The sequence below is a fragment of the Strix aluco genome, chromosome 13 (assembly GCF_031877795.1).
Source record: "Strix aluco isolate bStrAlu1 chromosome 13, bStrAlu1.hap1, whole genome shotgun sequence".
Classification (NCBI taxonomy): domain Eukaryota; kingdom Metazoa; phylum Chordata; class Aves; order Strigiformes; family Strigidae; genus Strix; species Strix aluco.
In genome coordinates this window covers 2559315-2583524 of record NC_133943.1, presented here as the reverse complement: position 1 = coordinate 2583524, position 24210 = coordinate 2559315, and the positions used below count along the sequence as shown (strand labels likewise).

The following is a 24210-nucleotide window of genomic DNA, read 5'->3' as shown; positions in this document are numbered from 1 at the left end:
TAAAGCTCCCATGGAGTTTACCTTTCAGATGATCAGTAAATAGAGGGAATATAAAGTTACAAGCTGGCCCTGACAGCCAGAGCAGGGGATCCCAGCACAGCTCCTGCTCCCCTCGTCCGTCCCACCTGCAGCATCACACCAGGGGCTGCCAGGGACCACAGGTGCTGCAAAAATGAGGGGGGGAAAAAAAAAAGGCATATTTTCAGTTCTGTGGCTCCACCCTTGCTCACTGCACACAGCTTGCTTTGTATTTTACAGGGTGTTGCAGTCTGCAAGGCGCAGTTTGAAGCTCGGTGGCATTTCTGTGTCCGGCTTTGTCTCGCTCCAGTGTTTCTGGGTTCGATGGGGAAACAGCAAGAATGGGGGGAAAAGGGGTAAAAAAGATGTGAGTCCCTGTCCCTGGGAGTGGGGCCCCCCTGCAGGTTGTGTGGCTGTCGGTGTCCCTGAGATGATCCCCATGTCACATCCCAGTGAGGGCTCCGGCGCTGGATGGAGCTGCAGACAGACAGGAGGGGACACGGTGGCCGGGAATGGGGACTTGGAGTGGGGGGCTGGTTGGTCTGGGGGTGGGGGACAGACAGGGAGGATGGTGAGGGGCCGTGGCACGAAGCACCGAGTGCTGCTGGCAAGGGCACAGGCACACACCAACGCGTGATGCTCATCCAGCTGCTCCCACCCCGGTGCAAGTGGAGCGGGTGGGGGGCACAAAGGCAAAGCCAGAGGGGCCATCACTTACTGCAAGGACAAAAAAATAAAAATAAAAAAAAAAATAATAAAAAAAAATCACTCGGCTGCTGCTCCTCACCCAGCACGGGGTCAGCAACGCTCCTGCCAGGCTCTCCCCTCCCTGCACCAACACAGCTCCTGCCTGACGCTGGCTGCCAGGAAAGATCTGCTGAAAACAGTTAATATATGTAGATTGTTTATTGATTCCAACATATTAATAGATTGGATAATAAACAGTACTTTTAAACATTCTCTTAACCAAAAATATAACAAATATTTACAATCACTCGGTAAAAATACAAAAAGCATACAGAGGCACTGTCTTTCTAAAAGACATAAGTGTAAGAGGTATCAAAAAATAGGAGACAAACATTGCTTGTTACAGAATACTTTACAATCACTGACTTGTGCAGTACAATTGCTATTGGAATATCATTACATCTGTGCAGTTTTGCCAATATGCTCACATATTCAGAATTTAATTAATACCAAGCTAAACTGCATTCCAGGTATATCAAAAATAAAGATAAAACAATAAAAAGCACAACATAAGCAAAAGCTGGGTTGGGAATTCAAGGTAGATTACCCTCTATACAAGCGTTCTAAAATATAATGTGTAAAGCTTTTCTAAAGAGAGAGTATCCCTTTTTTCTCCTGTTTTTGTGAAGGCAGTGGTAAGTTTATCCTTTAAAAAAAAAAAATCCTAATTCTAATGTTGTATAAAAACTTAAATGACAGGGTCGTATTTCCACTGTTGCCTGCGATGAAATGACCTGGGAGATGATGAAAGAGGTTTTGCAACACCGGTGATGCCACAGAGGCTCCTTCTGCAAGTGGCATCGCCCACAGGTTCAGCCCTTGGGGAATGGGGACACCCTCTGCCTCTGGCGGGTGCAGGCAGGGTACAGGCAGCCCTCAGTGGGCTCTGACCATCTCCCAGGGAAGAATCACTCACCTCTGTGAAGCTCCTTATGCGAGCAAAGGCAAAATAAAGGAGCCTGGGAAGCAGCAGGCTGCCCGTTGTCAGCAAACACCCACCCGTTCCTGCACGTCCACACGGCAAAAACACTTACTGCAAGTACCTGCCTTCCCTTTATTCTGTGTATTCAGGAGATGGAACCAGTCCTCAGAGGCTCAGGGATCTCATTTTCCCCTTTCTGCAACTGGAGAGGCCAATTAGAAGTTTACAAACCCGCACTGCTTTTTCAGGAACTACTTGGAAGTTGAAATTTTATAAAGCATAATGAAACACTGTATGGTTAAATCACAAACAGCTGAAACGCACCTTTTCACCCCCGAGTCAAGAGCAAACAAACAGCAGAAAGGGAGCAAACCCAGGTGTGGCAGTGGAAGAACGTGACATGAGGCATTTTAACTGTTCACCAAACCCAGAGCCTGAGTCAGAGGGACCCGGTGGAGGTACCAAGTCAGGAATCTGTGACCCAGAAGACAGCGCTTCAGTAAAGCGGTGCACAACAGGCACTAACACCATCTTACTTCCATTTGAATCACTGAAAAAAGGGATAATGTCTCTTCAAATCCATACCAGACACACTACATTTGGCTACCGGCCCCGATCAATGTGATCGGTTGATTTAAAAACAAACAAACAAACAAAAATCCCAGCAAGGACCAGCAGAGGCAAGCCACACTGTGCGAGGCAGGAGAAGCAGAAGTAATAGCTCATCTGTCCATAGTTTACGCATGATTTATTTACACCAGCTGAATTGGATAGTAGGAAAATAGGATTAGCAAGACTTTCACTCACTTTAAAAACTTTTCAGCGGCCTGGAAAGCCCTGCAGAACAGACGGATGCTGTTGATGTGCAAACACCACGTTTCAGTGGGTCATTTATTCAACTGCTCTTTCTTGGCTGCCAGAGGAGGCCCCAACCCCGCTCCCTGGCGGAGCTTTACCGCACCCTCCAGTCAGCACTATTGGGCTTTTGGGGAAAAAGGAAGTCACTTTAGTAACAACCCCTCACCCCTTAGACTTTTTGTTCAACAGGCTGGAATAAACTACAGCTCAACACCCGAGGTCACGGGATCCACACGAGTCGGTTTTCCTGGCACAACACAGATGATTTTCTGACGAAACACGAAGCCTGTTGCGCACTCCACGCAGAAGTTAACAAGCAACTACAGCTGACAGTGGGATTGCTAGGGCTTGGATTTATATCCCACGAAAATATCAATTTAACAGTTATATTATCAACATTACATGTGCTGAAAATAATCGCTCTGCCCTGCATTGCTTTGACACTTACATTAATCTTTATTCATTAAGGCCTGTGCAGGTTCATTATATTCATTAAGGCCTCGAAAAAGCAAAATGCATTTATTATGATATATCTCAACTGGGTTTTAATATATTTTTTTCAATCATTTGCTCCTCAGATACTTGTGCCAAAAATCCATACAGCCAACCGACCAGTTATGAATTTGGCAGCCCTTCCTCAGCATCGCTGTTCGTTTACGGCTTCCAAATCCCAATCAAGGTGGGGAAGTTCCAGCCACATGGAAATACTGAACCTGGCACCGCTCCGAACGCAGACACAGGCTGGGTCAGACACCTTCACCCGGGAGCATCAGTCCCAAGCTGCTATGGGGAAAGCACATCAAAGGCGCTGGGTTGTTTTTGGTACTTGTGTCATTTGCAGAAAATGTTGCATTCACCTTGCACCCCCTGCACACATACAGAAAAAAATCCAAACCTTAAAGCTTTTCACAACTATGGATATAGAAATCATTTTTGAGGCACTGTAAAAATGACAAACATCTTCTTTCTAGCTTAGGCTGTAAACATCACAACAAAGATTTACAATTAAATGTTTAAATACATATTCACACATTCATGTCCAATTTTAACACTAGAATGGGGCATCATGTGCTAGAAGAAAGAAAGAAAGAAACTGCAGGTATTTCCAGTTTTACCCCTCTGCGCCCTGGCTGGCTAAGCAAAATCAAAAGAAGCAATTTATTTGACCGTAGTCAAAACTGGAGGATCACGTGTTAATACTGGCTGGCTGCAAGTCAAAACTGTCATTGACATCAACACCACCAGGATTTTTACTTAGGATTTAAAACAAAACATTTTGAGATCATCTGTATTTTCCAGATGCACACAACAGGGTTTTTTAAGCCGTCATAAAATGCATTATACTCTTACACAGGCATTATGTCATTTAATATTCCGTTTCACAAAGTTTACTGTGAAATGAAGGTGATTTATAATTTTTTTTCTTTTTTTTAAAAGATAACCTTTGCACCTAAATCCTGTGCAAGTCTGGTAAAAGGCCAGAACGTGTGGGATGATCTTAAAACCCACAACACACAGTTTAGTTTTGGTTTCTAGCAACACGCTTTGCATGCTGAACTCTGCAGGGCAAAACCTGGTGAAAGCTCTTTTGGGAAAGCTTCAAACTCCGCCAAGAGCGCCCTGTGAGCTCCGGCTTCCACACTTCAAACCATCACTGAACAGGGGAGGAGAGAACCAACTATTGCCTTAGTTGGCTGGCAGCTAAAAAAATTCCCAAAATACTTCAAGGGTGGAGGGTTTTTGCTGTGTCCGTGTAGGAGGGGAGCGGCAGGCGGCACGCTGCTCTGCCAGGCTTTGTGCTCTATTTGTATTTAATCTAAAACCACGCTAAAAATCTACGTATTTCTGCACCTGATAATGTCCCGTTTCTAGGGTTTTTTTGTTTAGTTTGAGAACACGACAGTTTATGTGTAGCTAATTTACTATCACATTGACTAAACATTTCTATCAGCCAACCAGAGCACTGCCAACACAAATAAAGGAAATTCCCATGAAAAAAAAAAATTAAATTAATAAATTATTTTTAGATACTTCAGCAACGTCCTTTGCTTTTGCTGATATTTTGATATAATTTTTTAAAGTTCATAAAATAACACTCTTAGACTTATAATGGTCATGTAGAAAATAACAACGATGGAAAACTACCGCAGGATTATATGGTATCATACAGAAGAATGCTTCTGAGTTTCAAGTGGTGGTGACAACTGGTCCTCCCAAATGCACGAAGTCTGGGCCGTCTCCGGACACCAACGTCGGCATCCAGGTAGTCAGTACACTCCTTGGAAATGGTTTGCTATTTCTCAGGCAGAAATAGCCTTCTGAGGCGGCGGTAGGCTGAGGAAAGGTAGAGAGACGTGATCCAACCCGTTCCATCTCGTCCGTGACAGAGGCAAACGCAGCGTTGGAGGTTAGTAGCAGCAAGTCGTTAGCGTTCGCTAACAGAATCGTGTGGTCCTTCTCCCCACATCCCTTGTGTTGTGAAGTGGTTTACATAAATAGCCCGATGGTTAGACTGCTGATACTTGTTCGTCTTCTGCAAAACAAGAAAAAAAAAAAATAGTAAATGATTCCATCGGTCACCTGCCTCGGACGCAGAGGGTACAGCACAGTACCCAGTTATTGGGTTACAGTGGTGCTGTGAAGACCTCACTACACTTCATTGTGATGTTTGCACGGTCTTAATCATCAACCACAACAAATTCAGTACCACCCTTTATCAAATCCTCAAGCAGTCTGAGGCATTAGTCATACAATAAAGATGTATTACAAAACAGAAAATCCCAGATCCTCCAAAAAATTATTCGCATGCAGCTCCCAATATCCCAAGAGCTACAGATTTGGGAGAAAAGCCACTAAATTACTTCCCTTCATGCAGTGTGCATTGTATCCCAAATAAAATTAACCAAGCACTTTAAAAATAGTAAAATAGGTGTATCTAAAAGTGTATGGTTAAATTTAGTTTAGAAAAATTTGGATTAAAGTGTTTGAAGCAATTACTTCCTTATTTTCACATCAAAAACATTTAATATCATAACTGAATTAACGCTGGGCAACTTTACGTTTTACCGTAAGTTTGAACTGCAATACTAATATATATGTTAAATACTGTTTATATATTTTAAAGGGCCAAGATAGGATCATTTTGCATCAGATATTGTTTTAATCTAAATCCACACTCATTTTAAGCCAGACTGAAATTGAAGGAACCGACCACAACATTCTAATAAAAAAAATTAGTTCACTAGCAAAGGTACAGAGAGATCACATCAGTGCGTAGGTATTAAAAGCAAATCAGCAGATAAACAATTAAGTAGAAATTCCCCTAACTTGAAGTTAGTTTTGACACACTGTAAGAGCAGTCTTTTTCAGAAAAATCTCTTGCATTTTGGTCACCTGATATGTGCTGTGCTCAGCAGCACTGGCTGTTGCTTCAAACAAGATCATGAAATATTTAACTGGCAGGGACACTGTCAGGCCAAGCTGGGCTGAGAAGTCAGGTTTTATCAAATGCACCTTTCAGAAGAACAGAAATTCGCTGTTATTTTGTTCAACATTTTTAAACTCAGATCTCCAGAAATCTCTGTTGAGGAATAAGGCAGCTTAATGCCAGCCCATGAGAATGCAAATGTGAAAGGAGTTGAGTTGTACAACCACCCACCAAATCCACATTCAAAATACTCGGTTTAGATCATCATCCTGACACCATCCTAAACCAGTGGGACATCAGTTAATCAACCCAGAGGGGCCTGAGTTTTTCCACATGTAATTTATAGCCTGACAGTGTCCCTTAAAGTCATCATCACCACTGAGAGGGGACAGATTTTAGAGAAAAGTAGTATCTACATGCTCTTAAGTGTCTCAGTTGTGCTTTGGGAGATCTCATATGCGTATTTATATATATATATATTTATTTATATATAATTTAGAGTCTGTTCAGTGTCAACATGCTTTTTCTAAAGGGAAGGCTTTTTTTTTTTTTTAAACGTGTATATACACGCATACATATATGCACGTCTATACAGCCACACAAACATACTTGCACCTTTAGAGATTAATCAACTTTTAATCTCCGAGAATGACCAAGAGAAAGCCCAGAACATTGTTGTGAAGTACACACTGCACAGACCAGATTCACACAGCAGTTCACTTAACATCTACCGAGTCAGGTGTTGCACATACCATCCTCTTCACTATCTGCGTCAGTCATATCTGCTAGTTTGGGGTTGGACGGCTGCCGACTATGCCACTGAGGCATCTTCGATGAAATACAGGCCACCGGTTCACTACCGAGAGGAGCTGATGAAAGTCTAGAGAGGTCACTGTGCAGCATCTTTGACCTCTGCACTGCCACACTATAGTCTGGAGGTTTTAGGTGTGGGTGGTGGGGCGATCCTTCCTTTATGTCCGCTAAAGAAATCCCCATATATCCCGGAGGGGTGGGCGGTGGCTCCCTATACCTATCGTCCTTCTTAGGTGAGGTGACACAGTACACTGGCACAAGAAATAAGCAATGGAAATGTTAAAGAAGAAAACAAAGGAAACAAAACGTTAAAAAATCATGAAATGTTACAATGGCAAAACAGAAACTGATAACAAAATGCAAATGCAGAAACACTGGTTATAACGACAGCAGCAGATATTTACGCTTTCATTTATGTTTTCTACTTATTTTAAGAAGTCAGAGTAGCAACAGAACCCACAAACTCGTTAGGCGAGAGGCCAATTGAGCGGCAACAGGACTGTAACCTTCTCTAGGCTCAGCTCCTTACGCTCCCTACCCCCACGGTGCACCCCGGGAGGGACCACGAGCCAGCACGGCAGCGCTGCTGGCTGAGGCTGCTCCCCCTCTCCTCACAGGCTGGAAAATGGAAACACAAGGAATTAAGGCAACTAGCCCAAAGTTACTTTGCCCAGCGTGCTACAGACCGATAGCAAGAACTGTTGGTTGACTTCAGCAACATCCACCTCCTCACCCACCAGTGGCTTAACAGAAATTCATTGTAATAAAATATCCCTGGATCAATTCACGTGTAATCAGACATTAAACCATCCCATCGGCTATGCTACAGGAAGAAAAAACCCCTAATAATCACATGAAGGTGCTCCTATGAGCAAACCGTATCCAGAGCCTGCATTTTCTAACAGTAAACGGTGGCTTATCATGTCCGTGGTTTCCTTCCCCATTCACCAGCAGTTCAGGTCACACAGGCTCTTAAACCAAAGCTTAACTTTTTAAGTTCCCTCCCCTCCCACCCACCCCCCAGGTCTGGGGCTCATGTGCATGTTAAATTGGGCTTTTGCCATGTACATGTTGCAACAGGAGAGTTTCAAAGCTAGGGTAATTTTTAAAATCTATGAGTTGAGTGAATTTGCATTCTTCTTGTTAAACAGTTTTTCATTTTAAACAGTGCATGCTCATTACAGCTTCATTTATTTCAGCAACTGTAATATTTTCTTATCTTACGAGAACGCGAAAGGGTGAAAATAAAGGAGCATTTATTGTGTTGTGGACTTGTGCAATTCTGGGTGCTGGTATTAGGAACAAGAGCTGGTTCATACCCAATGGCCTCAGTTCATGCTTGGGCTTACAGGAAAATAAACAAAACCAAATTCACACAGTTTGGGGTTTAGATACAGGCAGAGATTTATACTGCTGATTTATGGGAATTGTTTTTATTGAGCTAGCATTCCAGTGGGCCCCTATGAGAAAGCAGGGGAAGCGAAGGAGGCTTTCATCTCCCTGAAGGGATGGGGATGGGCTGGGTCCTCGGAGCAAACCCCCCACCTTCGGTCTTCATTGGTTTTGCAGAAGGACTGACAAGGGTGGGTATATTCTCCTTTAAAGGAGAAAGCTTCAGGCTTCCTAGAGCTAGTATCTAGCCTACTGTAATAACAAAAGTAGGAATAATGTGCTCTTCTGTAAAGTTCCAATTCATAATATTTTACAAATGCTATCAAAATAAAACATTCTAAGAGCATTTGATGCCCACAGCATTAAGCGTCCATAATTTGTCACACACACACACACACACACCCCCCTGCCCCCAGTCTCAGGAGGTTACAAAACCCTTTCACAAGGAATCCCCCTTCCCAAGCAGCTGATTACTCAAATATTCACTTCGTAAAGAAAATAGGGTGAAATTCCACACAGCGGTTAAGGGAAACGTTAACTAGAAGGCAGCAATGTAAATTTTGATGTCTACTGTAGGTAAAAGCTAGGAAAGAGTCTTTCCCTTTGGATGCACAGCACAGGCCCGCTGCCCTTCCACACCTCCCCTACGGCGCAGCACAGGCTGCCACAAGAAACCCTCCACGTTAGAGGGCAGAGATGCGCGTGAAGTCACGAAGCCATCGCGTTTATGGATTCTGCCAAGACCACGTTCTGCTGTCAGTACGTGGGCAGTGCCTTTCCAGCTCTGTTCTAAGGGTTTCAGGCAAGAAAGCTTGTGCCAATTTTTTTGGGGGGGACTATTCATCACCAGCACTCATTAAGCAAACGAACTGAAGATTCTTGTTTACAATATTCTGAACTCATGCAGTCATTACAGACCCTGGCAACAAGCTGTTTGTAGAGAATAAGCAAAAGGTGAAATGAAGTGACAGTATCTTTGGCATATTGTATGAAGGTGAACAGCTAACAGATTTGCATTTGCAAACCAGAAATTATATCCACCTGTATCAGATCTTTGCTAAAGTAGACATATGCATGCTCTACCGAAGTACGGTGCTGAGTGTTTCTTACCTCTGTGCTATGACTGTACAAAGGAGGCAAGCTATATGGTGCTTCAATAAATTATGAAGAATTCAAAAGAATTAAAAAGAAGGGGAAGAGCTGTGAGCATAGAATAGCTAACATGCCATCTCCTAAAACAGCTCAGAGGCTCATGAGCAGCTTTGAAAGGCTACAGGGGCAGAGCACATGCACAGGAGTGAGCTGTGAGCAAGTTTCCTGCAAGGCTTCCCCATGCTGCCTTTCTCCTACAAAGCCAAGGAGGAGGAACGCAATCCAAGACCTCCACCCTTACGTGCCATGTTTATTCAGGCAATTACCTTTGATAACAAAAACCCCTCCAGCAATCTAGTCAGTAATTAAATTGCATTTCAGCTGCACCCTGGACTTACAGCCTAGAAAGCTTTACGCTCCGTGTTTTATCTTGTTCCTAATCCAGTTCCTTTAGTTTTGGCTGCTAAACTCACCAGGACAGGGGAAGAACATCTTGCTCAGTAGAGCTAAGCATCTCTGAAAAGACATTTTATATGTTTTTCTCCTTTCATATGCAGCCAAACTGCAGCTGTATAACCAAATAAATGCCAGTTTAACATAGCAAAGACAGAAAGGACATCTGCTTTGCCCTTGAGCTTCCAGAGACTGAAGTCCTGTGGATGAAAGGTGCCCCAGCTCCAGAGAGGCAGGAGAGCTCTGTACCACTCAGCAGTCATGCTCTTCCCTCTCAGGCTCATGGAAAGTCTGTATTACATGCACTTCAAGAAGCCATGCTTCTTGCTCCTTGCCAGAGGAACGTCTACAGTGATGAGTGTTTCCAAAATCATCCAAAAAAATAAAAGGTCGTACTACAGAGAGGAACTGCTTGACATTTTCATGAAGACAGTTCTCCTGGAGACCCATAAAGTGACTGGGAAGCGCACTGGTTTATTACTTCAATTTTCCTAATGCAAAAGAAGGTGGCTTGAAAACACACTGTCTGCGTAGTGTTCTGATTAAAACCACATGTAAAGCTGAATTTAACATGCCATCCAGGCCCCAGACCTGCTGATGTCATTTCTTAACAACTTAATATCAAAATGAGAAACAGATGTAGAAGCTTCCATAAGCTGTTGGCTTGGCTTACCTATCAGGCCTTTTTCTGTACTCGAAGTAACAGTTTTGTAAGTTGTATCAGCGCCTGGTTTAGAGTCCAAAACCTCCGTCTGCTCTGCTGTAGAGTTCTCCAGCCCCCTCCGCTTAATTGTCCCATAGTTTGTTTCGTAGGTGTCTGACAGCGAACTGGAGGAGGCCCAGCTCTGCCGAGACTGATCGAGCTCCACGCTGGCTTTCGACTGCCTGTTGGTTTTGGAAAAGGCTTCAGAATACAAATAAGCCTCCTCAGAGTAACAGTTTGTGGGATCAACTTCAGCTATAGGTCCGTCCAGCTGGGTGTGACGGTAAGAATTGAGGAGATCCCAGCTCTTCTGGTTTGGGATATTCTGGAAGTTGTCATGAGAACTACTTGAGCATGAAGTCCAGCTTCCCCGGCCGCTATCTGCTGCCTCTACCATGATATGTTCATGGGAGATCTCCTCGCTGCTCATGGAGGATGTGAAAGCCATCCCTCTGATGAGAGCAGGCCTAGTGATTGACCAGCTACATTTGAAAACAACAGAGATCAGAAAAAAGAAAACACCTCATAAGCTTTTAAAATAGAGAGTGACATACTTGGAGACAATTATCTGGTTTTAAAGACAACTAAACTCTGGTTTTAAAACAGGTAGGCAGCAAGGTCAAGGCACACGGGAGCACTGTCAAGAGACACTGTTATTCCCGACCCATTACTGCACACGGCAGCAGGGAAGTTATCCCCAAGGGAGTAACAAGTCTGCAACAGGCATTTACAGGCTCGACCCCAGATCCATAAAAATCTGGCCCATGGAATCTCTCCTCTATCAACTACAGCAAGACAGTGCCTGACAGAAAATTACCTCTTAGTTTCATGCTACTACCACCCTTCTCTTTGCATTTATAAACTAAAACCAAACCAAATATGTAGAATAAAAACCAACCCCTTCACCAGCAGTAACATAAAGTTGTTTAGACAGAGTGGAGGTAGTTGTATTTCAATTAACACTTGGAAATACTTGGCATAAATTACATTTGTGGAAACAATCTGAAGTGACAGATTCTGAAAACTGAAGTACAAAATTTCTTGTTTAAAGAAATGGCTGCTAAAAGCTCTAATCACTGTTAATGCATAATTAAGGGGAAAGAAAAAGCAAGATTTGCATTAATTTAGAATACATGAAGTTACAATTACTAGACATTATTCAAGGCTCTGAACTATTTCTGGTTAGGGTAACAAATGCATGGGCAGCACAACACTGAAATTCAACACTATCCCTCAGCAGTTTACTGCCACGTTGTGAAATCTTAGATATGTGCAAACAACTTCTTTCTCCTTGCTTTTCTATAAGTTCTAGCATAAAAACTGCTTTCTACCCTCCAAAACTCACTGAAACTAAGGCATAAAGGAACAACCACAATCTGCTTTTAACTGGCAAAGAGAAGAGGGAGTTAGAGAGCAGCAGCATCCTTGGTGCCATTCGGTACTCCGGCCACCGCTGAAGGTGGCCTCTCCCAGCCATGTCGCTCAGGACACTGCTCCTGCTCTGACAAACTCTCTGCAGGTGTTATGCCTTTTAAAAAAAGGGAAGTATTTTCATTTAGGAAGCACATCTTTAAATTCCCATTTTAGCCCAATGAAATAAACTGAATCACTAATTTCATAAGAGCTGCATCGCTTTAGCAAAGCATACACTGATAAGCTTTTTTACAGGGGAGAGAACACCACAGAATACTGGTGTATGATAATCATTTATCCAGAAACAACATACAGCTCTTTAGAGTTCAATCATAAAAACCTTATAATGCTTTAGAGATGAGCCATAAGAATTAGTAAGGAGCAACTCCAGTGACTTGAATCCATAACATCTGAGAACAGAATACACTATTCCCAAGAAATCCTTAAATCCTACGGATCAAGGCTTAACATCTAGTAAGACAAAACCAAAAACTTCCAGTTCAAAGTGTCATCTCAGGGCAAGTTCTCACATTGCACTAAAGCAGTAAGACCTTGCGTGTGGAAACTCTGAGGAAGACAGTGGCAGAAAGTTTCCAGTCTGCCTAAGCAACAAATAATAATGGAAGGCCTTAAAAACTGCATTAGAGAATGTGAAGTGACTGGCACTGCTGACTCAGAACTGACAATATCCTGTTCCTGTCCTGCTGTCTCTCGCTATTACACTAATTTGTTAGTATCATCCCAGCTTTTAACACATTTGCAAGTATCCTGCAAGAGACGTCCACCTGAACCCCACCGATGGGAACAAGCTGTTGTACACCCAAGTAATACTGTCAGTTTTTTGGGAACACACACTCTTCCCATAGAGAGCAGGCAGTACTCCAGCTTCTAGCAAGAGCTTAATAACCACAGTTCAGTGCCTAACCGTGCCCTGACCAAAGCCTCGTTACCCCTTCTAACACCAGGACACCAAGCCCAACCAAAACCAGCTGCGTCTTACCCTGGGCACGGCTGGCCGTAATCAGCCAGTGGCTGAGGATGCTCTTTTCTCTCTGCTCCTCCCGAATCCACCACAATGAGGGACTGGGACAAACTCCTCTCGTCCTGCAGCGCTGCCGACATCGAGTCCACAGAGCAGTTGCTCACGATGCTGGACCGGGATGAAATCTCACTGTGACTGGAGTCTGAGAAGTTATCGGATTTAGTGGAAGGTATGAGGGCGTAGCCTAGAGGAGAGGAGAAGAGAACATCCTGGTCAAAGAGCAATTCAAATTTCCTAGGTACAACAACAAAGTATTGACACACATTTCAGCAAGGACAGTTACCAGAAAAAATAATCAAACCCTGCTTACATCCAGTCAGCCCACTGAAGTTTTTATGGTACTGTCAGCATCTAGCACTGCAATTTATTAATGCAAGTCTGGTGACACCAGTAACCTACCTGCAACTCCACTACTCTCCAGACCAGGTTAAACCTACATAAACAGGATCAACAGCATGAAGTGTGGGTGAATAGATCAGATCTTTCCAATTCTGCAAGTGCTGAGTCCTCTAGAACAGATGCAGTGCATTTCCCACTGTCCCGTTGCCCGACTGTTGTGAGAGACTCAAAAAAAGATTTTGGCAGTGGATGAGGAGGTGCTGACTAAGGTAAAAGCCAGCTATTAGCACTCGGGGACTAGCCATATGGTCCATTTCAGTTTTATAATCTGTTCCAAAATGAACAGAGGAGGAAGCAAAAGCGGGAAATACAATTTTGGCCGGAGCTGGACCAGACGCCAGCATTGCTCCCGCAGAAGGGCAAGAGCTGAAGACCTCACCAGTTTCAGAGCAAAATATATAATACATTTTTCTGCTTGGCTTACCCTCAAATAACTTCTTTCAAACACAAATAACGTATATAGCCCCATATATCCAACACCTCCTCTTCCTAGTACCTGGAGTGAACATAAAAGAGACTTCTAGACTGAGGGCTTCCACAGGCTCTGGCTACGTATGTCCTGCAGACACTTCTGCTGGTATAGCTGAAGTGATTCCAGATGGGGCACCTGTCCCCACACTGCACCAGAAAAAGCCCTTAGTATGGACAACTTAACTAATTTATTTTGATGACCTTAGAGAAGCAGGGAAAGAACTGAAATGAACTGAACTGGGCAAAGTGCACCTGGGCTGGCCCTGAGGGAAATCACACTCAGGTCCTTTGGGTTTAGTGACTGGTCTCCCTCCACACAGGGCAACCTCAAAGTTGAACCATGTATCCAAGAGCACTGTCTGAATGTTTCTTGAACACCGACAGGCTTGGGGCCATGACCGCTTCCCTGGGCAGCTTGTTCCAGTGCCTGACCAGCCCCTCAGTGAAGAACTTTTTCCCTAATATCCAAACTGAACATACAGTGGCTTTAAGCCACTCCCAGGCATCCTACCACCAGACACCAGAGGGAAGAGATCAGCACCTCCCTCTCCGCTCCGCCTCGTGAGGAGGGTGCAGACAGCCACGAAGGCATCCTTCAGTCTCCTCTGCTCTAAGCTGAGCAGACCAAGTGACCTCAGCCACTCCTCCTAAGTCACGGTCTCTAGCCCTCTCACCACCTCTGTTGCCCTCATCTGGACACATGTCAATATTTTTATAGCCTCCTTCTATTGTGGAGCCCCAAACCGCACACAGCACCCGAGGTGAGGCCGCATCGACACTGAATATAGCAGGACAACCTCTTCTTTTGACTGGTTCACTGCACGTCCAGAATGACACTGTCCTGGGTGCAGAATCTGGCATTTATTCATTATATTTCATAGCGTTGGTGACTGCTCAGCACTCTCATCTATCAAGATGTCTCTGTAAGGCCTCTCTACCCTGGAAGGAATCAACAGTTCCTCCTAATTTAGCATTGTCAACAAACTTACTTGTGTGCACTCAACTCCCTGTGTCCAGGTCATCAATAAAAACACGCTGAAGAGCACTGGCCCTAAAATCGAGTCCTAGGGAGCACCACTAGTGACTGGTTGCCAGCCAGATGGTGCCCCATTTACTACAGCTCCTTGGGACTGACCCTTCAAGCCAACTGTTTGCCCACAGTATTGGGTACACACTGGACATTTTGTCCAGAAGGATACTGTGAGAGGCAGTAGCAAAACCTTTGCTAAAATCCCAAACACCCACATCTGCTGCCTTCCCTTCACCTTCCAGGCAGGTAATCTTATCTTAAAAGGATATTAAATTAGTAAGGCATGATCCCCCCTTCACGAACCCATGTCGGCTTTGGCTCGTGACCACATTGTAACTTCCAGAATAATCTTCTCCATCACTTTAGCTGGCACTGAAGTGAGACTGACAGGCTTATTACCAGGATCTTCTTTCTTGCCTTCCTTGAAAACTGGAATAACATTTGCTAGCTTCCAGTTGACTGGGACCTTCTCCAGAGTCCCAAGATCATTGATAAATAACTGAGAGAGGTCTAGCAATAACATCAGCTGGCTCTTTCAGTGCCCTGGGATGAATCCCATCAGGCCCCATAGACTTATGTGCCTTCAGCTGCAGCAGCAAATTTAGGATGTTCAGATTTCCAGCTCTCTGGAGTATTCATCTCTTTAGATAAGTCCATGCACCATCTTATGGGCAGACCAAAGTTCATCCTCTCATGCTGTCTGCCAGGCAACAAAATTGAGAGGTGGCTGTTAAATTGGTTTTGCTTTTTTTTTTTTTTTTTAAATAAAAAAACCCAAAACATTTTGCCTCCAATAACTCTCTGGCCCACAGTTGTGTTTTGTTCCCCTTTATGAAGGCAAAAGTCTTGGGATTAATGACTGTGGTGGTGTTTTGGGGTTTTTTAAAATATAAAATTTTTTTTCTTTAAGCTCTCAATGAGTTTCTCTACAGCAAAACCACTGCACGTCAGGAAATAATATCCCTGCCTTCACTGGGAGAAAACAGTCTATGATATGCCTTACGTTATGTGCATAAAATTACAAAATTAGAACCTTTATTTGAAAATACAGGATCATCAACTACTTCACGTATAGGTAAACAAGATCTGTAAATTAATCAAAACACGGTCTTTCTTTACAGGAGACCATATAATAATACACTGTTGACACAGCCCTCAGATAAGCATTTTTTCCCAAATTCCTGTCAATCACTCCATTTCTCACTTCATTTCTACCTCCCTGTGCCTTTGAGCTGGATTGCCATGTATTTACATCAATTAGGTGAAAACGTGAAATGACCAGGCAGTGTGAAAGCCGTGCCAGTGGTACACACAATGTAATACAGAAGATTGATGCCCTTAAGTCCATAAAAATACAGAGGTCATAGAACATGGCATCTGGAGCCACCGGTATACGTGCCACTGAGCATACAGCTCAGAATTGGAGAGATTTCACAGCTTAAGCTTGATTATTGCTGTAAGATTTTAAGAGCAAATATGAGCATTAAACATCAGTATTATCAAACTAAAAAAAACTGAATTATGAATGAAAAAAAATGTATTTAAGACCAGTATTTTTAAGATTAAATTTCAGTTTCCTTCCCTTTGACAATAATTAACGCCTCACATTTTTTACCCTAATGAACTCCATAAAATTAACACAACTGTACTGCAGCGACAAACCTTCTCACAGTGCACCTTAATTTTAAGACACTCTTCAAGAACCTCAAAGATCTGGAGAAAAAACGGACTCCTCTTCATTAAAGAGATTAAAGTAATTAAATAACAGCACACGTATATAAACAAGACTAAACGCAAGTCTTCGCTGGGCTGACAAGGTCAGCAAAAGATGTGACCAGTGCAACTGTACACCAAGGCTTGAAGTGAGCACTCGATTTACATCACGAGGGACTGTCCAGAGTCTAATTAAGAGTGTGGCAGAACTTACTGTTTCATTGGCATTTGCGAAACACTAAGTAACAGAACTGTCACTGTAGCTGTTCCTTGATTTTCTAAACTTCACATTATTGTCTTCACTGCACTGTAAGGGTGATTAGCTATAAATAACTGACCCAAATATCTGGAAGGGAAGCACACACAGCTTAAACATGTAAATGAATACTGCTAAAATAACTTGGATAATATCAGTATATCTGACACAAAGTGGACATCACAGTCTTTCTTCTAAAAATACATCATATAGTCTTCCTCCTCCTTCTAGACTTCACGCATAGGCAGTAAGATGTCCACAGATTGCTGTTGCTATAGATACTTGCTGTACTCAGAGTATCACTGTCTTTCTCCTTTTGGTTTTCACTCCCTTCTGAGGCTTCAATGTGCTCTGCTTTCCTTTTTGCAGTAAAAGCTGTTCTTTCCCTGGAGAAGCTTCTTTCCCTAAGTCTTTTAAACAGGGGTCCCTTCGTTCTCCTGTGCTCACGCTCAGCTTCTGCCTTTTCACTCTCATCCTCTCCTTCTCCCTTTTCACTTATGCCAGAACTGTCTCTCGCGTTGACAATCATCCAAATTTTCTTTTGTAAATAAGCCCCACCTATTCCATAGCTGCGCTGTCCACTGTTCTTGTTGCTGGTTTCACTGGCAAGTGATGAGGAAGAGCCAGAGAGGTTCATCTGACTGCAGTTATCCGACCTTTGGATGTTACCAACTACAATAAAGAACACAGAGGCAGATCCTGGTAAGTGATGAGATAAATAACGGCAAAAATAACATCCTGATTTTAAAACCTTTCTTCTTCAATCCTATTTGCATATCACTTGGGTATAGCTCAAAAGAAAATGACATCTAAGATTAAGTGGAATGTGTTCGTGCCTAAAACGATGTCTTTCCGCTCTCTGTGAAGCACCTAATTTTAGTTCAATGAGCTGTTAGCACTACACATACAACAGGGTATGGATCACCTCAATCAAATGAGATCAGTGCTAAAAATATGCTGAAAGCAAGTTGAATTAATGAAATAATCCCAAGGAAACAAAATATTCTTTTCAAAGAACCAGATGAAAGTTAACAAAAATAACATGTTTATAAGCAATGCTCAAAAAATCTCAGTGGAGCTAAGTTTGGCAACCCAAGTAATTAAGCTTCTTATACATATGCTGTGTTTAAGTACAATAAGTGGCATTCTCCTAAAGGAAACGGTATCTTGTGAAGGCAGAAGTGGACGGACCAGCACGATCTCCCACTGAAAAGGGTGAGAAGATGCAGAAAGTCGCCATGCCATGCCATGCTAATCCAGTGGCTTTGGGCTGTCAGTGAGTCAAAAGCAGCACAGAAGGGAGAAATGCCTTACACCGTTCAGCACTGACCACACTGGCTGACTACAGAGTGCTGGTAAGAGATTTCAAATGAATTCCCATCCAAGGTTGACTAATGATGAAGTGATGCAGGTCTTTTAAGACGAAGACATCAAAAATAAAGGGATTCTCAGGGCATCATGATAGACAGGGGTGTATACAAAGCCCTGTGCACAAGAACAAAAATATGAATAGCAACTTGAGGATTTAGATGGATGCGCTACTGTTGCAGCTATCAAAACCCTCTGTTCTGGAGAACTGTGACAGCAGTTTATCTCCAATTCCATCTCATCACCCAATATTCCAGCTACCTTAAGCAAAAACGTAAGATGTCTCAACAGTCACAGTTTCTGTGCAACACCGTTGTCTTCAACAACTCCCCGGGTTTGTGAATCCCATTCACGTCAGTGGCCACCTAAATCTGAACTGATACTGCCAGGCGTCGGCACGCGAGATCTATTGGGAATTCTGTCAGAAGCACTTGAGCAATTTTTAAGACAACAATTGTTCTCCTTTTTAAATAGTAGGTGACTTTTAAGGCCAAAACATATAAATACATAGAAAAACTATGTCTATTCATAGAAAGACACGATTCTACACTTGACATGACTACTCTAAACTACTATTTCTCTTACATGTCATTATCAACAAACATTCCTGCCACTGCCCAGCCTGGTTTTAGCACAACACAGGCATGAGTTCTCGAGACGGATGCTGACACAGCACTCCAAACGTTCATGCAGGACACGTACCTTTGCGTGGAGAGCCCTGAGGAGAAGCAGGTGGGCTGGAGTGCAAAGAAGATGCCATGGACATAGTGTCATCTGTTTGTTTCTTACTACTTACTTCCTCAGACAAGCTTAACGACTTCTGTGGGGAGCCTGTACCTACGAAAACAACGGAATCATTTACTGCATGTTATTCTTCTTTCAAGTTAGTGATATCTGTTTAAACTACAAATAAGCACCACGTTGAACAGTCACTGGAGTAATTCAGCAAAGAGAGGAGCAGATGCTCAGGGGAATTCTGCATGTGGAGGCAGTCTCCATTTCAAATGTAGATCAAATCAGCAGTGGCCACTGCTGCTGCCAGCTGCTCATCTGCAGGGTGTTGAAACACCCCAGGTCCTAACAGGAACCATTGCAACAGATACACGGGTCGTGGTTTTGGCAAAGGACTAAAAAACTGTGTAACGTGTAAAGCTTGGAGGAAACCCCTCCTCATGACACTGCTGGGACAGTGTTAAAAACAATTTGCGTCATAGCCAGCAAGTCAGCTCAAGATCTTCAGAATCAGGAGATCTCAAATCCGCACTCATGGGCACTATACACAACTCGGCAAGTTTAGCAAAACCCGTGTACCACTGTACTTCACAAACCGGTGATTTGCTATTTCCTGTTCACTATTAGACCACCTCGCAGAGGACACAGTGCTGAGGAGTTCATTTAAGTTCTCAGTTCAGCTTGTCAGATGAACACTGAACACTTAGCACATGGGAATGAAGAAACACCTTTCAGCAAAGCTTCCGGAACCTGTCAAGTTGCACAGGCTTTTAGGAGAGACCTGAAACAAATACTAAGTGGAAACACTATTTTATATGCTGCAATACGCTGTCTTCTGAAGCTGTTTTAACGGATATTGATGCTCGATGTATTGTAGAATCATTTCATATCATTTACTGACTGCAACTAACTTCATTTAATAACCCACAATTGTAGCTTTCAAATGATACAACAGTTATGCAAATAGGTCAAAAACCATTGTAATAACTGCTTTGCAACTAGCAAATTTAGAGACAGAAAAAAACTGATGCTCCCTAGGAGCAACTAATAACGTAAGTTGCTCCATTTGACAATAATGTTATTATAATGGTGTTCCAGAGGTTAAAATATTTAATGTCTGTGATTTGTTTCAATGATTTCACCTAAATACAGTATACTTCATTTTGTCATGAAAAGAAACAAGCAATGTTGTTTTACTCCGTTTGTGCAAGATCCCTTCAGAATGCAGAAATACACAGTCAAAGACTGAACACGGTACATCTGACCTGTTCAAGAGAGAGGTATTAAGATCACTTTAGTTAGAACATGTTCTAACTAAAGAAAAGTGACAAAGCAAGAGCACACTTGGAGACAGCACCTGTTTTAAAAAGAATTATTAAAGACCATGCAAATGACTAAGTAAATGGCACGCCCTCTTAAAACACAGCAATACGCTCCAGCTGCTTCCAAGTCAATGAAGTAAACGAAGCATAACAGTATCTCAAACAATCCACCCAGCTCCTCCCTCTTATTTACTTCATTTATAAAACTCTCCAGACAGGTGAACTGAAGATACTCACTGAATGTGACATGCTCCTTTGTCAGTCCCTTTTTCCTACTGGGGTACAAATTCACCGTTGGAACCTGAAGAACTTGACTCATCCTGTTTTGTTGATGCTGATGGGCTTTAGTGGTTTGGCCAATTGATCTCATGGGTACTGGCGACATCTCTGAGGATTTCCCTCCTCTTCTCTCACTTAAATTCTTTGTCACTGTTATGGAAAAATTGCACATAAATACCTTGCACTTTGAATTGCAGGATTATTACAGTCATTCTGAGTACAACCATCCAGACAAAGCAAGTGTGGTATGAAGCAGATAAAACTTACTTGAAACCATTTTTATTCCAAACACACCTATCTCGTTACAATGAAGAGGCTGTTATGTGACATGGCATTAAAAAACCTAAACTCTTTGAAGCGCCATAGAGGTACTTTATCAAAAGACAAAAAAAGGAATTTATTTCTACCACAATTAAAGTCCGAATTTCAGATGTTTGTACGTAAGGTGCAAAAGCATAACAGCATCTCCTTCAAAATTACATAATGCCACTGAAGGGAGAAGGAACGGTTGGTTTGCAATTGGCATCAAACCTTTCACTAGGTGGCACAATTGATTTACAACACGGGGCACTGATTCAGTTGCTACTTTAATCACACAGCAATTAATAAACTCTGAAGTTAAGGCCACCTGACTTTCCCTTAAACTCCCTTGGAAAAGTCTGGATTGCAGCATTACTGCTGCTCATTCCTTCTGCCAGCGCAGCCAGGAGAATCTTACTACTAAGATGAGAGACTGGGGAGCTGTATCTCCTACTTTATTGGGTATGGGCAAAAATCCTGTCTGCACAAAAACAATCATGTACCAGGCTCCCCAATTCAAAGCTACTTGGTCAAAATTTAAGTGTGGGTAAATGCATCAAGTGCAGAGAAACTCCCCTGGGAGCAGTTCAGTGCTCCCACTCCACCGTAACAAAAACCACGAGGGGGCTGGCAGTTCCCTCATGCTCCCCACTGCTCCCCCGTCCTTTATACTCATAGTTTGCAGAGCTAGCAGAATCTCAACCAGATTACCTGGGGTTTTGGGGTTTTTTTTCCCCCAGCTTTTAAAAAATAGGTACTTTAATAATATGCCACTCTACTATATATTTATTTGTGTATCAACTTAACCTTCATTTTCCTTTTCTGAAGTTTAAGAAAAAAAAAAAAAAGGACTTGATGTGCTTAGCTACATGGAGAAAAACAGTCAGTATATATTCCCTATTTTTACTTCCAAATATCTATGGATAGCACTGTGCAAACAAGATTTTAAGATTTAAAATAACTAAAAAGCAACCTCATAACATTTATGTTTGTCTCCTGGGCATGGTACAGCCACCTGTTAGGTTTGCACACAGATCATCTATCAAGAGTTCATCCTGACATGCTTTAATTTATTGTTTTGGCAGGGGTGGGGGAGCAAAGCGTAAAACCCACAATGGTGTTAGCTCGAAGTAGAAGCATTCTGCACTATTACACACCTGGCTGAACACAGCACAAGCAGAACACCTCCACTAGCTATGTATGATGCCGTGCCTATTTCTGTTCAGAGTGAGTCAAGGACGGCCCTTTCCAGGATTCCTACATCAGTGCTATTTAAAAGGAGTTGTTAAAAAAAATTGCATAGGAAGGCACCTTAGGAAATAACAAGGATTTGCATTCTTAACACTGAATAATGGAAAGGGCTTAAAATCTTATCTTCAAGCTGCCATCTCCTAGTCATGCTTTAAACTTACCTCATCAGAGACAAAACAGTATTTGAGGACAAAAAAGTCTTAAAATGCTGCACTTGGACAACAGATAAGTATGAAACATTATTTTGATTAGCAAGGTTGCTACTCTTTCATTTTGAAGCAAACCTACCTTTCAATCAAGTGAAAATTTCCAAGGATCAAAATAAAATGCAATTACCATTTCTCATTTTTAAATAAGAATTTACTGAACTGTGTAAGACAGCAGGTCAGATAACAGATTGTTTATTAGACAGTTGCACAGGAGCTCAAATTATGGAAACTGTCCTGCTGCAGCCCTCAATTTTTGACTGTCAAGCCATGTCAATCCCATCAGTCAATATTGACCTAACTTCTCCTTCTCAACAATCTTCATTTATTCTAAGCTGTAATCCATTGCAGTTTCTATATTGATTTTGTCTCTTTTCATTTTCTTGCTGTTCATATGGTAAATGTTACTTTTATCCTTCCTAATTCTGTACAAGGACAGCAGGGCAAGAATAGAGCTAATGTACTATTGAATTTCCTTCCAGACTGATGAAAAGACACACAGTTTAAGATCTAAAGGTCAAAATAGAAAACATCACTGAAGTTTTCTGAGTTCAACCAAGAACTGAAGATAAATGCTGGCCTGCTGAAGCTGTGAGTACATGAACTGACAAACAAGTACTTACCAGAGTATTTTTTCTTGAAGAGAGAGAAGAGAAAGATCTTAAATGAGCATTTCTAGGGAAGGAACAAGATTTTTATAAATTCCATAGATCATGCCACTGTTCTAGACAACTGTACTTACGAGTGCTATACGCAGGCTCACACTGAAGTGACAATATCTGGATTTTGTCCTCGTCTGTCTCTACGTTCAGGTTGGACAAGTACTGCTTCACCTTCCTCGCCATCTGGGCATCCTCGTACAGCTTCTTGGCATTCAGAAGGGAGCTGCGTCGGGCACGTTTTTTGTGAGCACCTCCCTGTACATCCAGCATGTTCGAGTTTGTGCTGCCCTGGCTCAGAGATCTGGAAAAGAAAAGAGCAAAGCGGTAAATTTTTAGTTCTCAACAGCAACGAGGAGCTACAGTAGCACACGCCAAAGCAGATTAATACCAATAATCTTCAGTTAGGGCTAGTGCATGCTGATGCAAATGAGTTAAAAAGATGAACAGCATTAAAACAACACTTGTCTTAAAATATTCTGGTAAATTGATAGCAGCAATTTGAGTCCAGAAAAGGATTGCACGTGAAAGTGTGGAGCTAGCAAGAACGAGGCGCAATGCTGCGTAAAGTACCCATTTAGCTCTGCTAATGAATCGCAGTCTTGTTCTGCAAAACCCACGCTATTTCAACTGCAGATTGTTAGGAGCAGACAAACTTGGTGACTTTGTTCATTTAAGGCATTTGGTACCCCCTGTTTGCAACAGAAACTTCTCGCAGCTCAGCTGAGTGCAGAAGTGAGTGACTGGTGTAATCCTCTTAGAAATCTGAGCTTCTGACAATGTTTAAATTAGGGGAAAAGTTATGTTAAATATGCAAAGTACATTATATTACACACTTAACTTCTTTCTCCAATTAAGTAAAAACACTCACAGAAGAGCAGCTCATTAAAAAAAATGTATCCCAACAGAAGTCAGGAAGGCAGCAATAATACACATATATGCCCAGACTTGCACAGACGTGCATCTAGGAAAGACAACGCTCCTCAAAGCTCCTAATTTTGAGCTGTCAATTCTATCAGCAACTGAAGCAAAAATAATCAATCCCCAAATGGTTCACGTACATCAGTTACCCTCCCTGACAGTCACTCCTATTCACACTGAATCAGCGACCAACTAACTGATCTTGGTTCAAATATACACGTCACCTCTGGTTCAACTGTCAGAAGTCCTATGGCCACACCAGTCCTTACGCATTTTTTAATAAATGGAGATCACAGTATATGTTACACGTGAATTCTAATGGAAAGTGTCAATAAAGTTGTTTAAAGTTGTTTATGGGGTTTTTTTTTTTAAACATTCAGAGGAATAACTTTGTTTTAAAAGGCTAAATTATTTGTAAAGATG

At 42.4% G+C, this 24210-nt stretch overlaps 1 protein-coding gene across 10 annotated transcripts in view; it reads right to left on the bottom strand.

Moving 5' to 3' along the window:
* Nucleotides 1–905: 905 nt before the first annotated feature.
* RAPGEF6 (Rap guanine nucleotide exchange factor 6) overlaps nt 906–24210 on the bottom strand; it is a 133463-nt gene continuing 110158 nt past the window's right edge. For 8 of the 10 annotated variants that reach the window (XM_074839041.1, XM_074839044.1, XM_074839043.1 and 5 more), the window contains 8 exons: nt 22950–23170; nt 20409–20600; nt 18820–18954; nt 17308–17421; nt 12839–13064; nt 10396–10907; nt 6725–7036; nt 906–5078 (listed from right to left, as the gene is read on the bottom strand). In XM_074839041.1, coding sequence (XP_074695142.1) covers nt 5053–5078; nt 6725–7036; nt 10396–10907; nt 12839–13064; nt 17308–17421; nt 18820–18954; nt 20409–20600; nt 22950–23170 — 1738 coding nt within the window. In that variant the 3' untranslated portion in view covers nt 906–5052. The remainder of the gene's footprint in view (nt 5079–6724; nt 7037–10395; nt 10908–12838; nt 13065–17307; nt 17422–18819; nt 18955–20408; nt 20601–22949; nt 23171–24210) is intronic. The other 2 variants (XM_074839049.1, XM_074839051.1) reach the window with 1 other exon arrangement.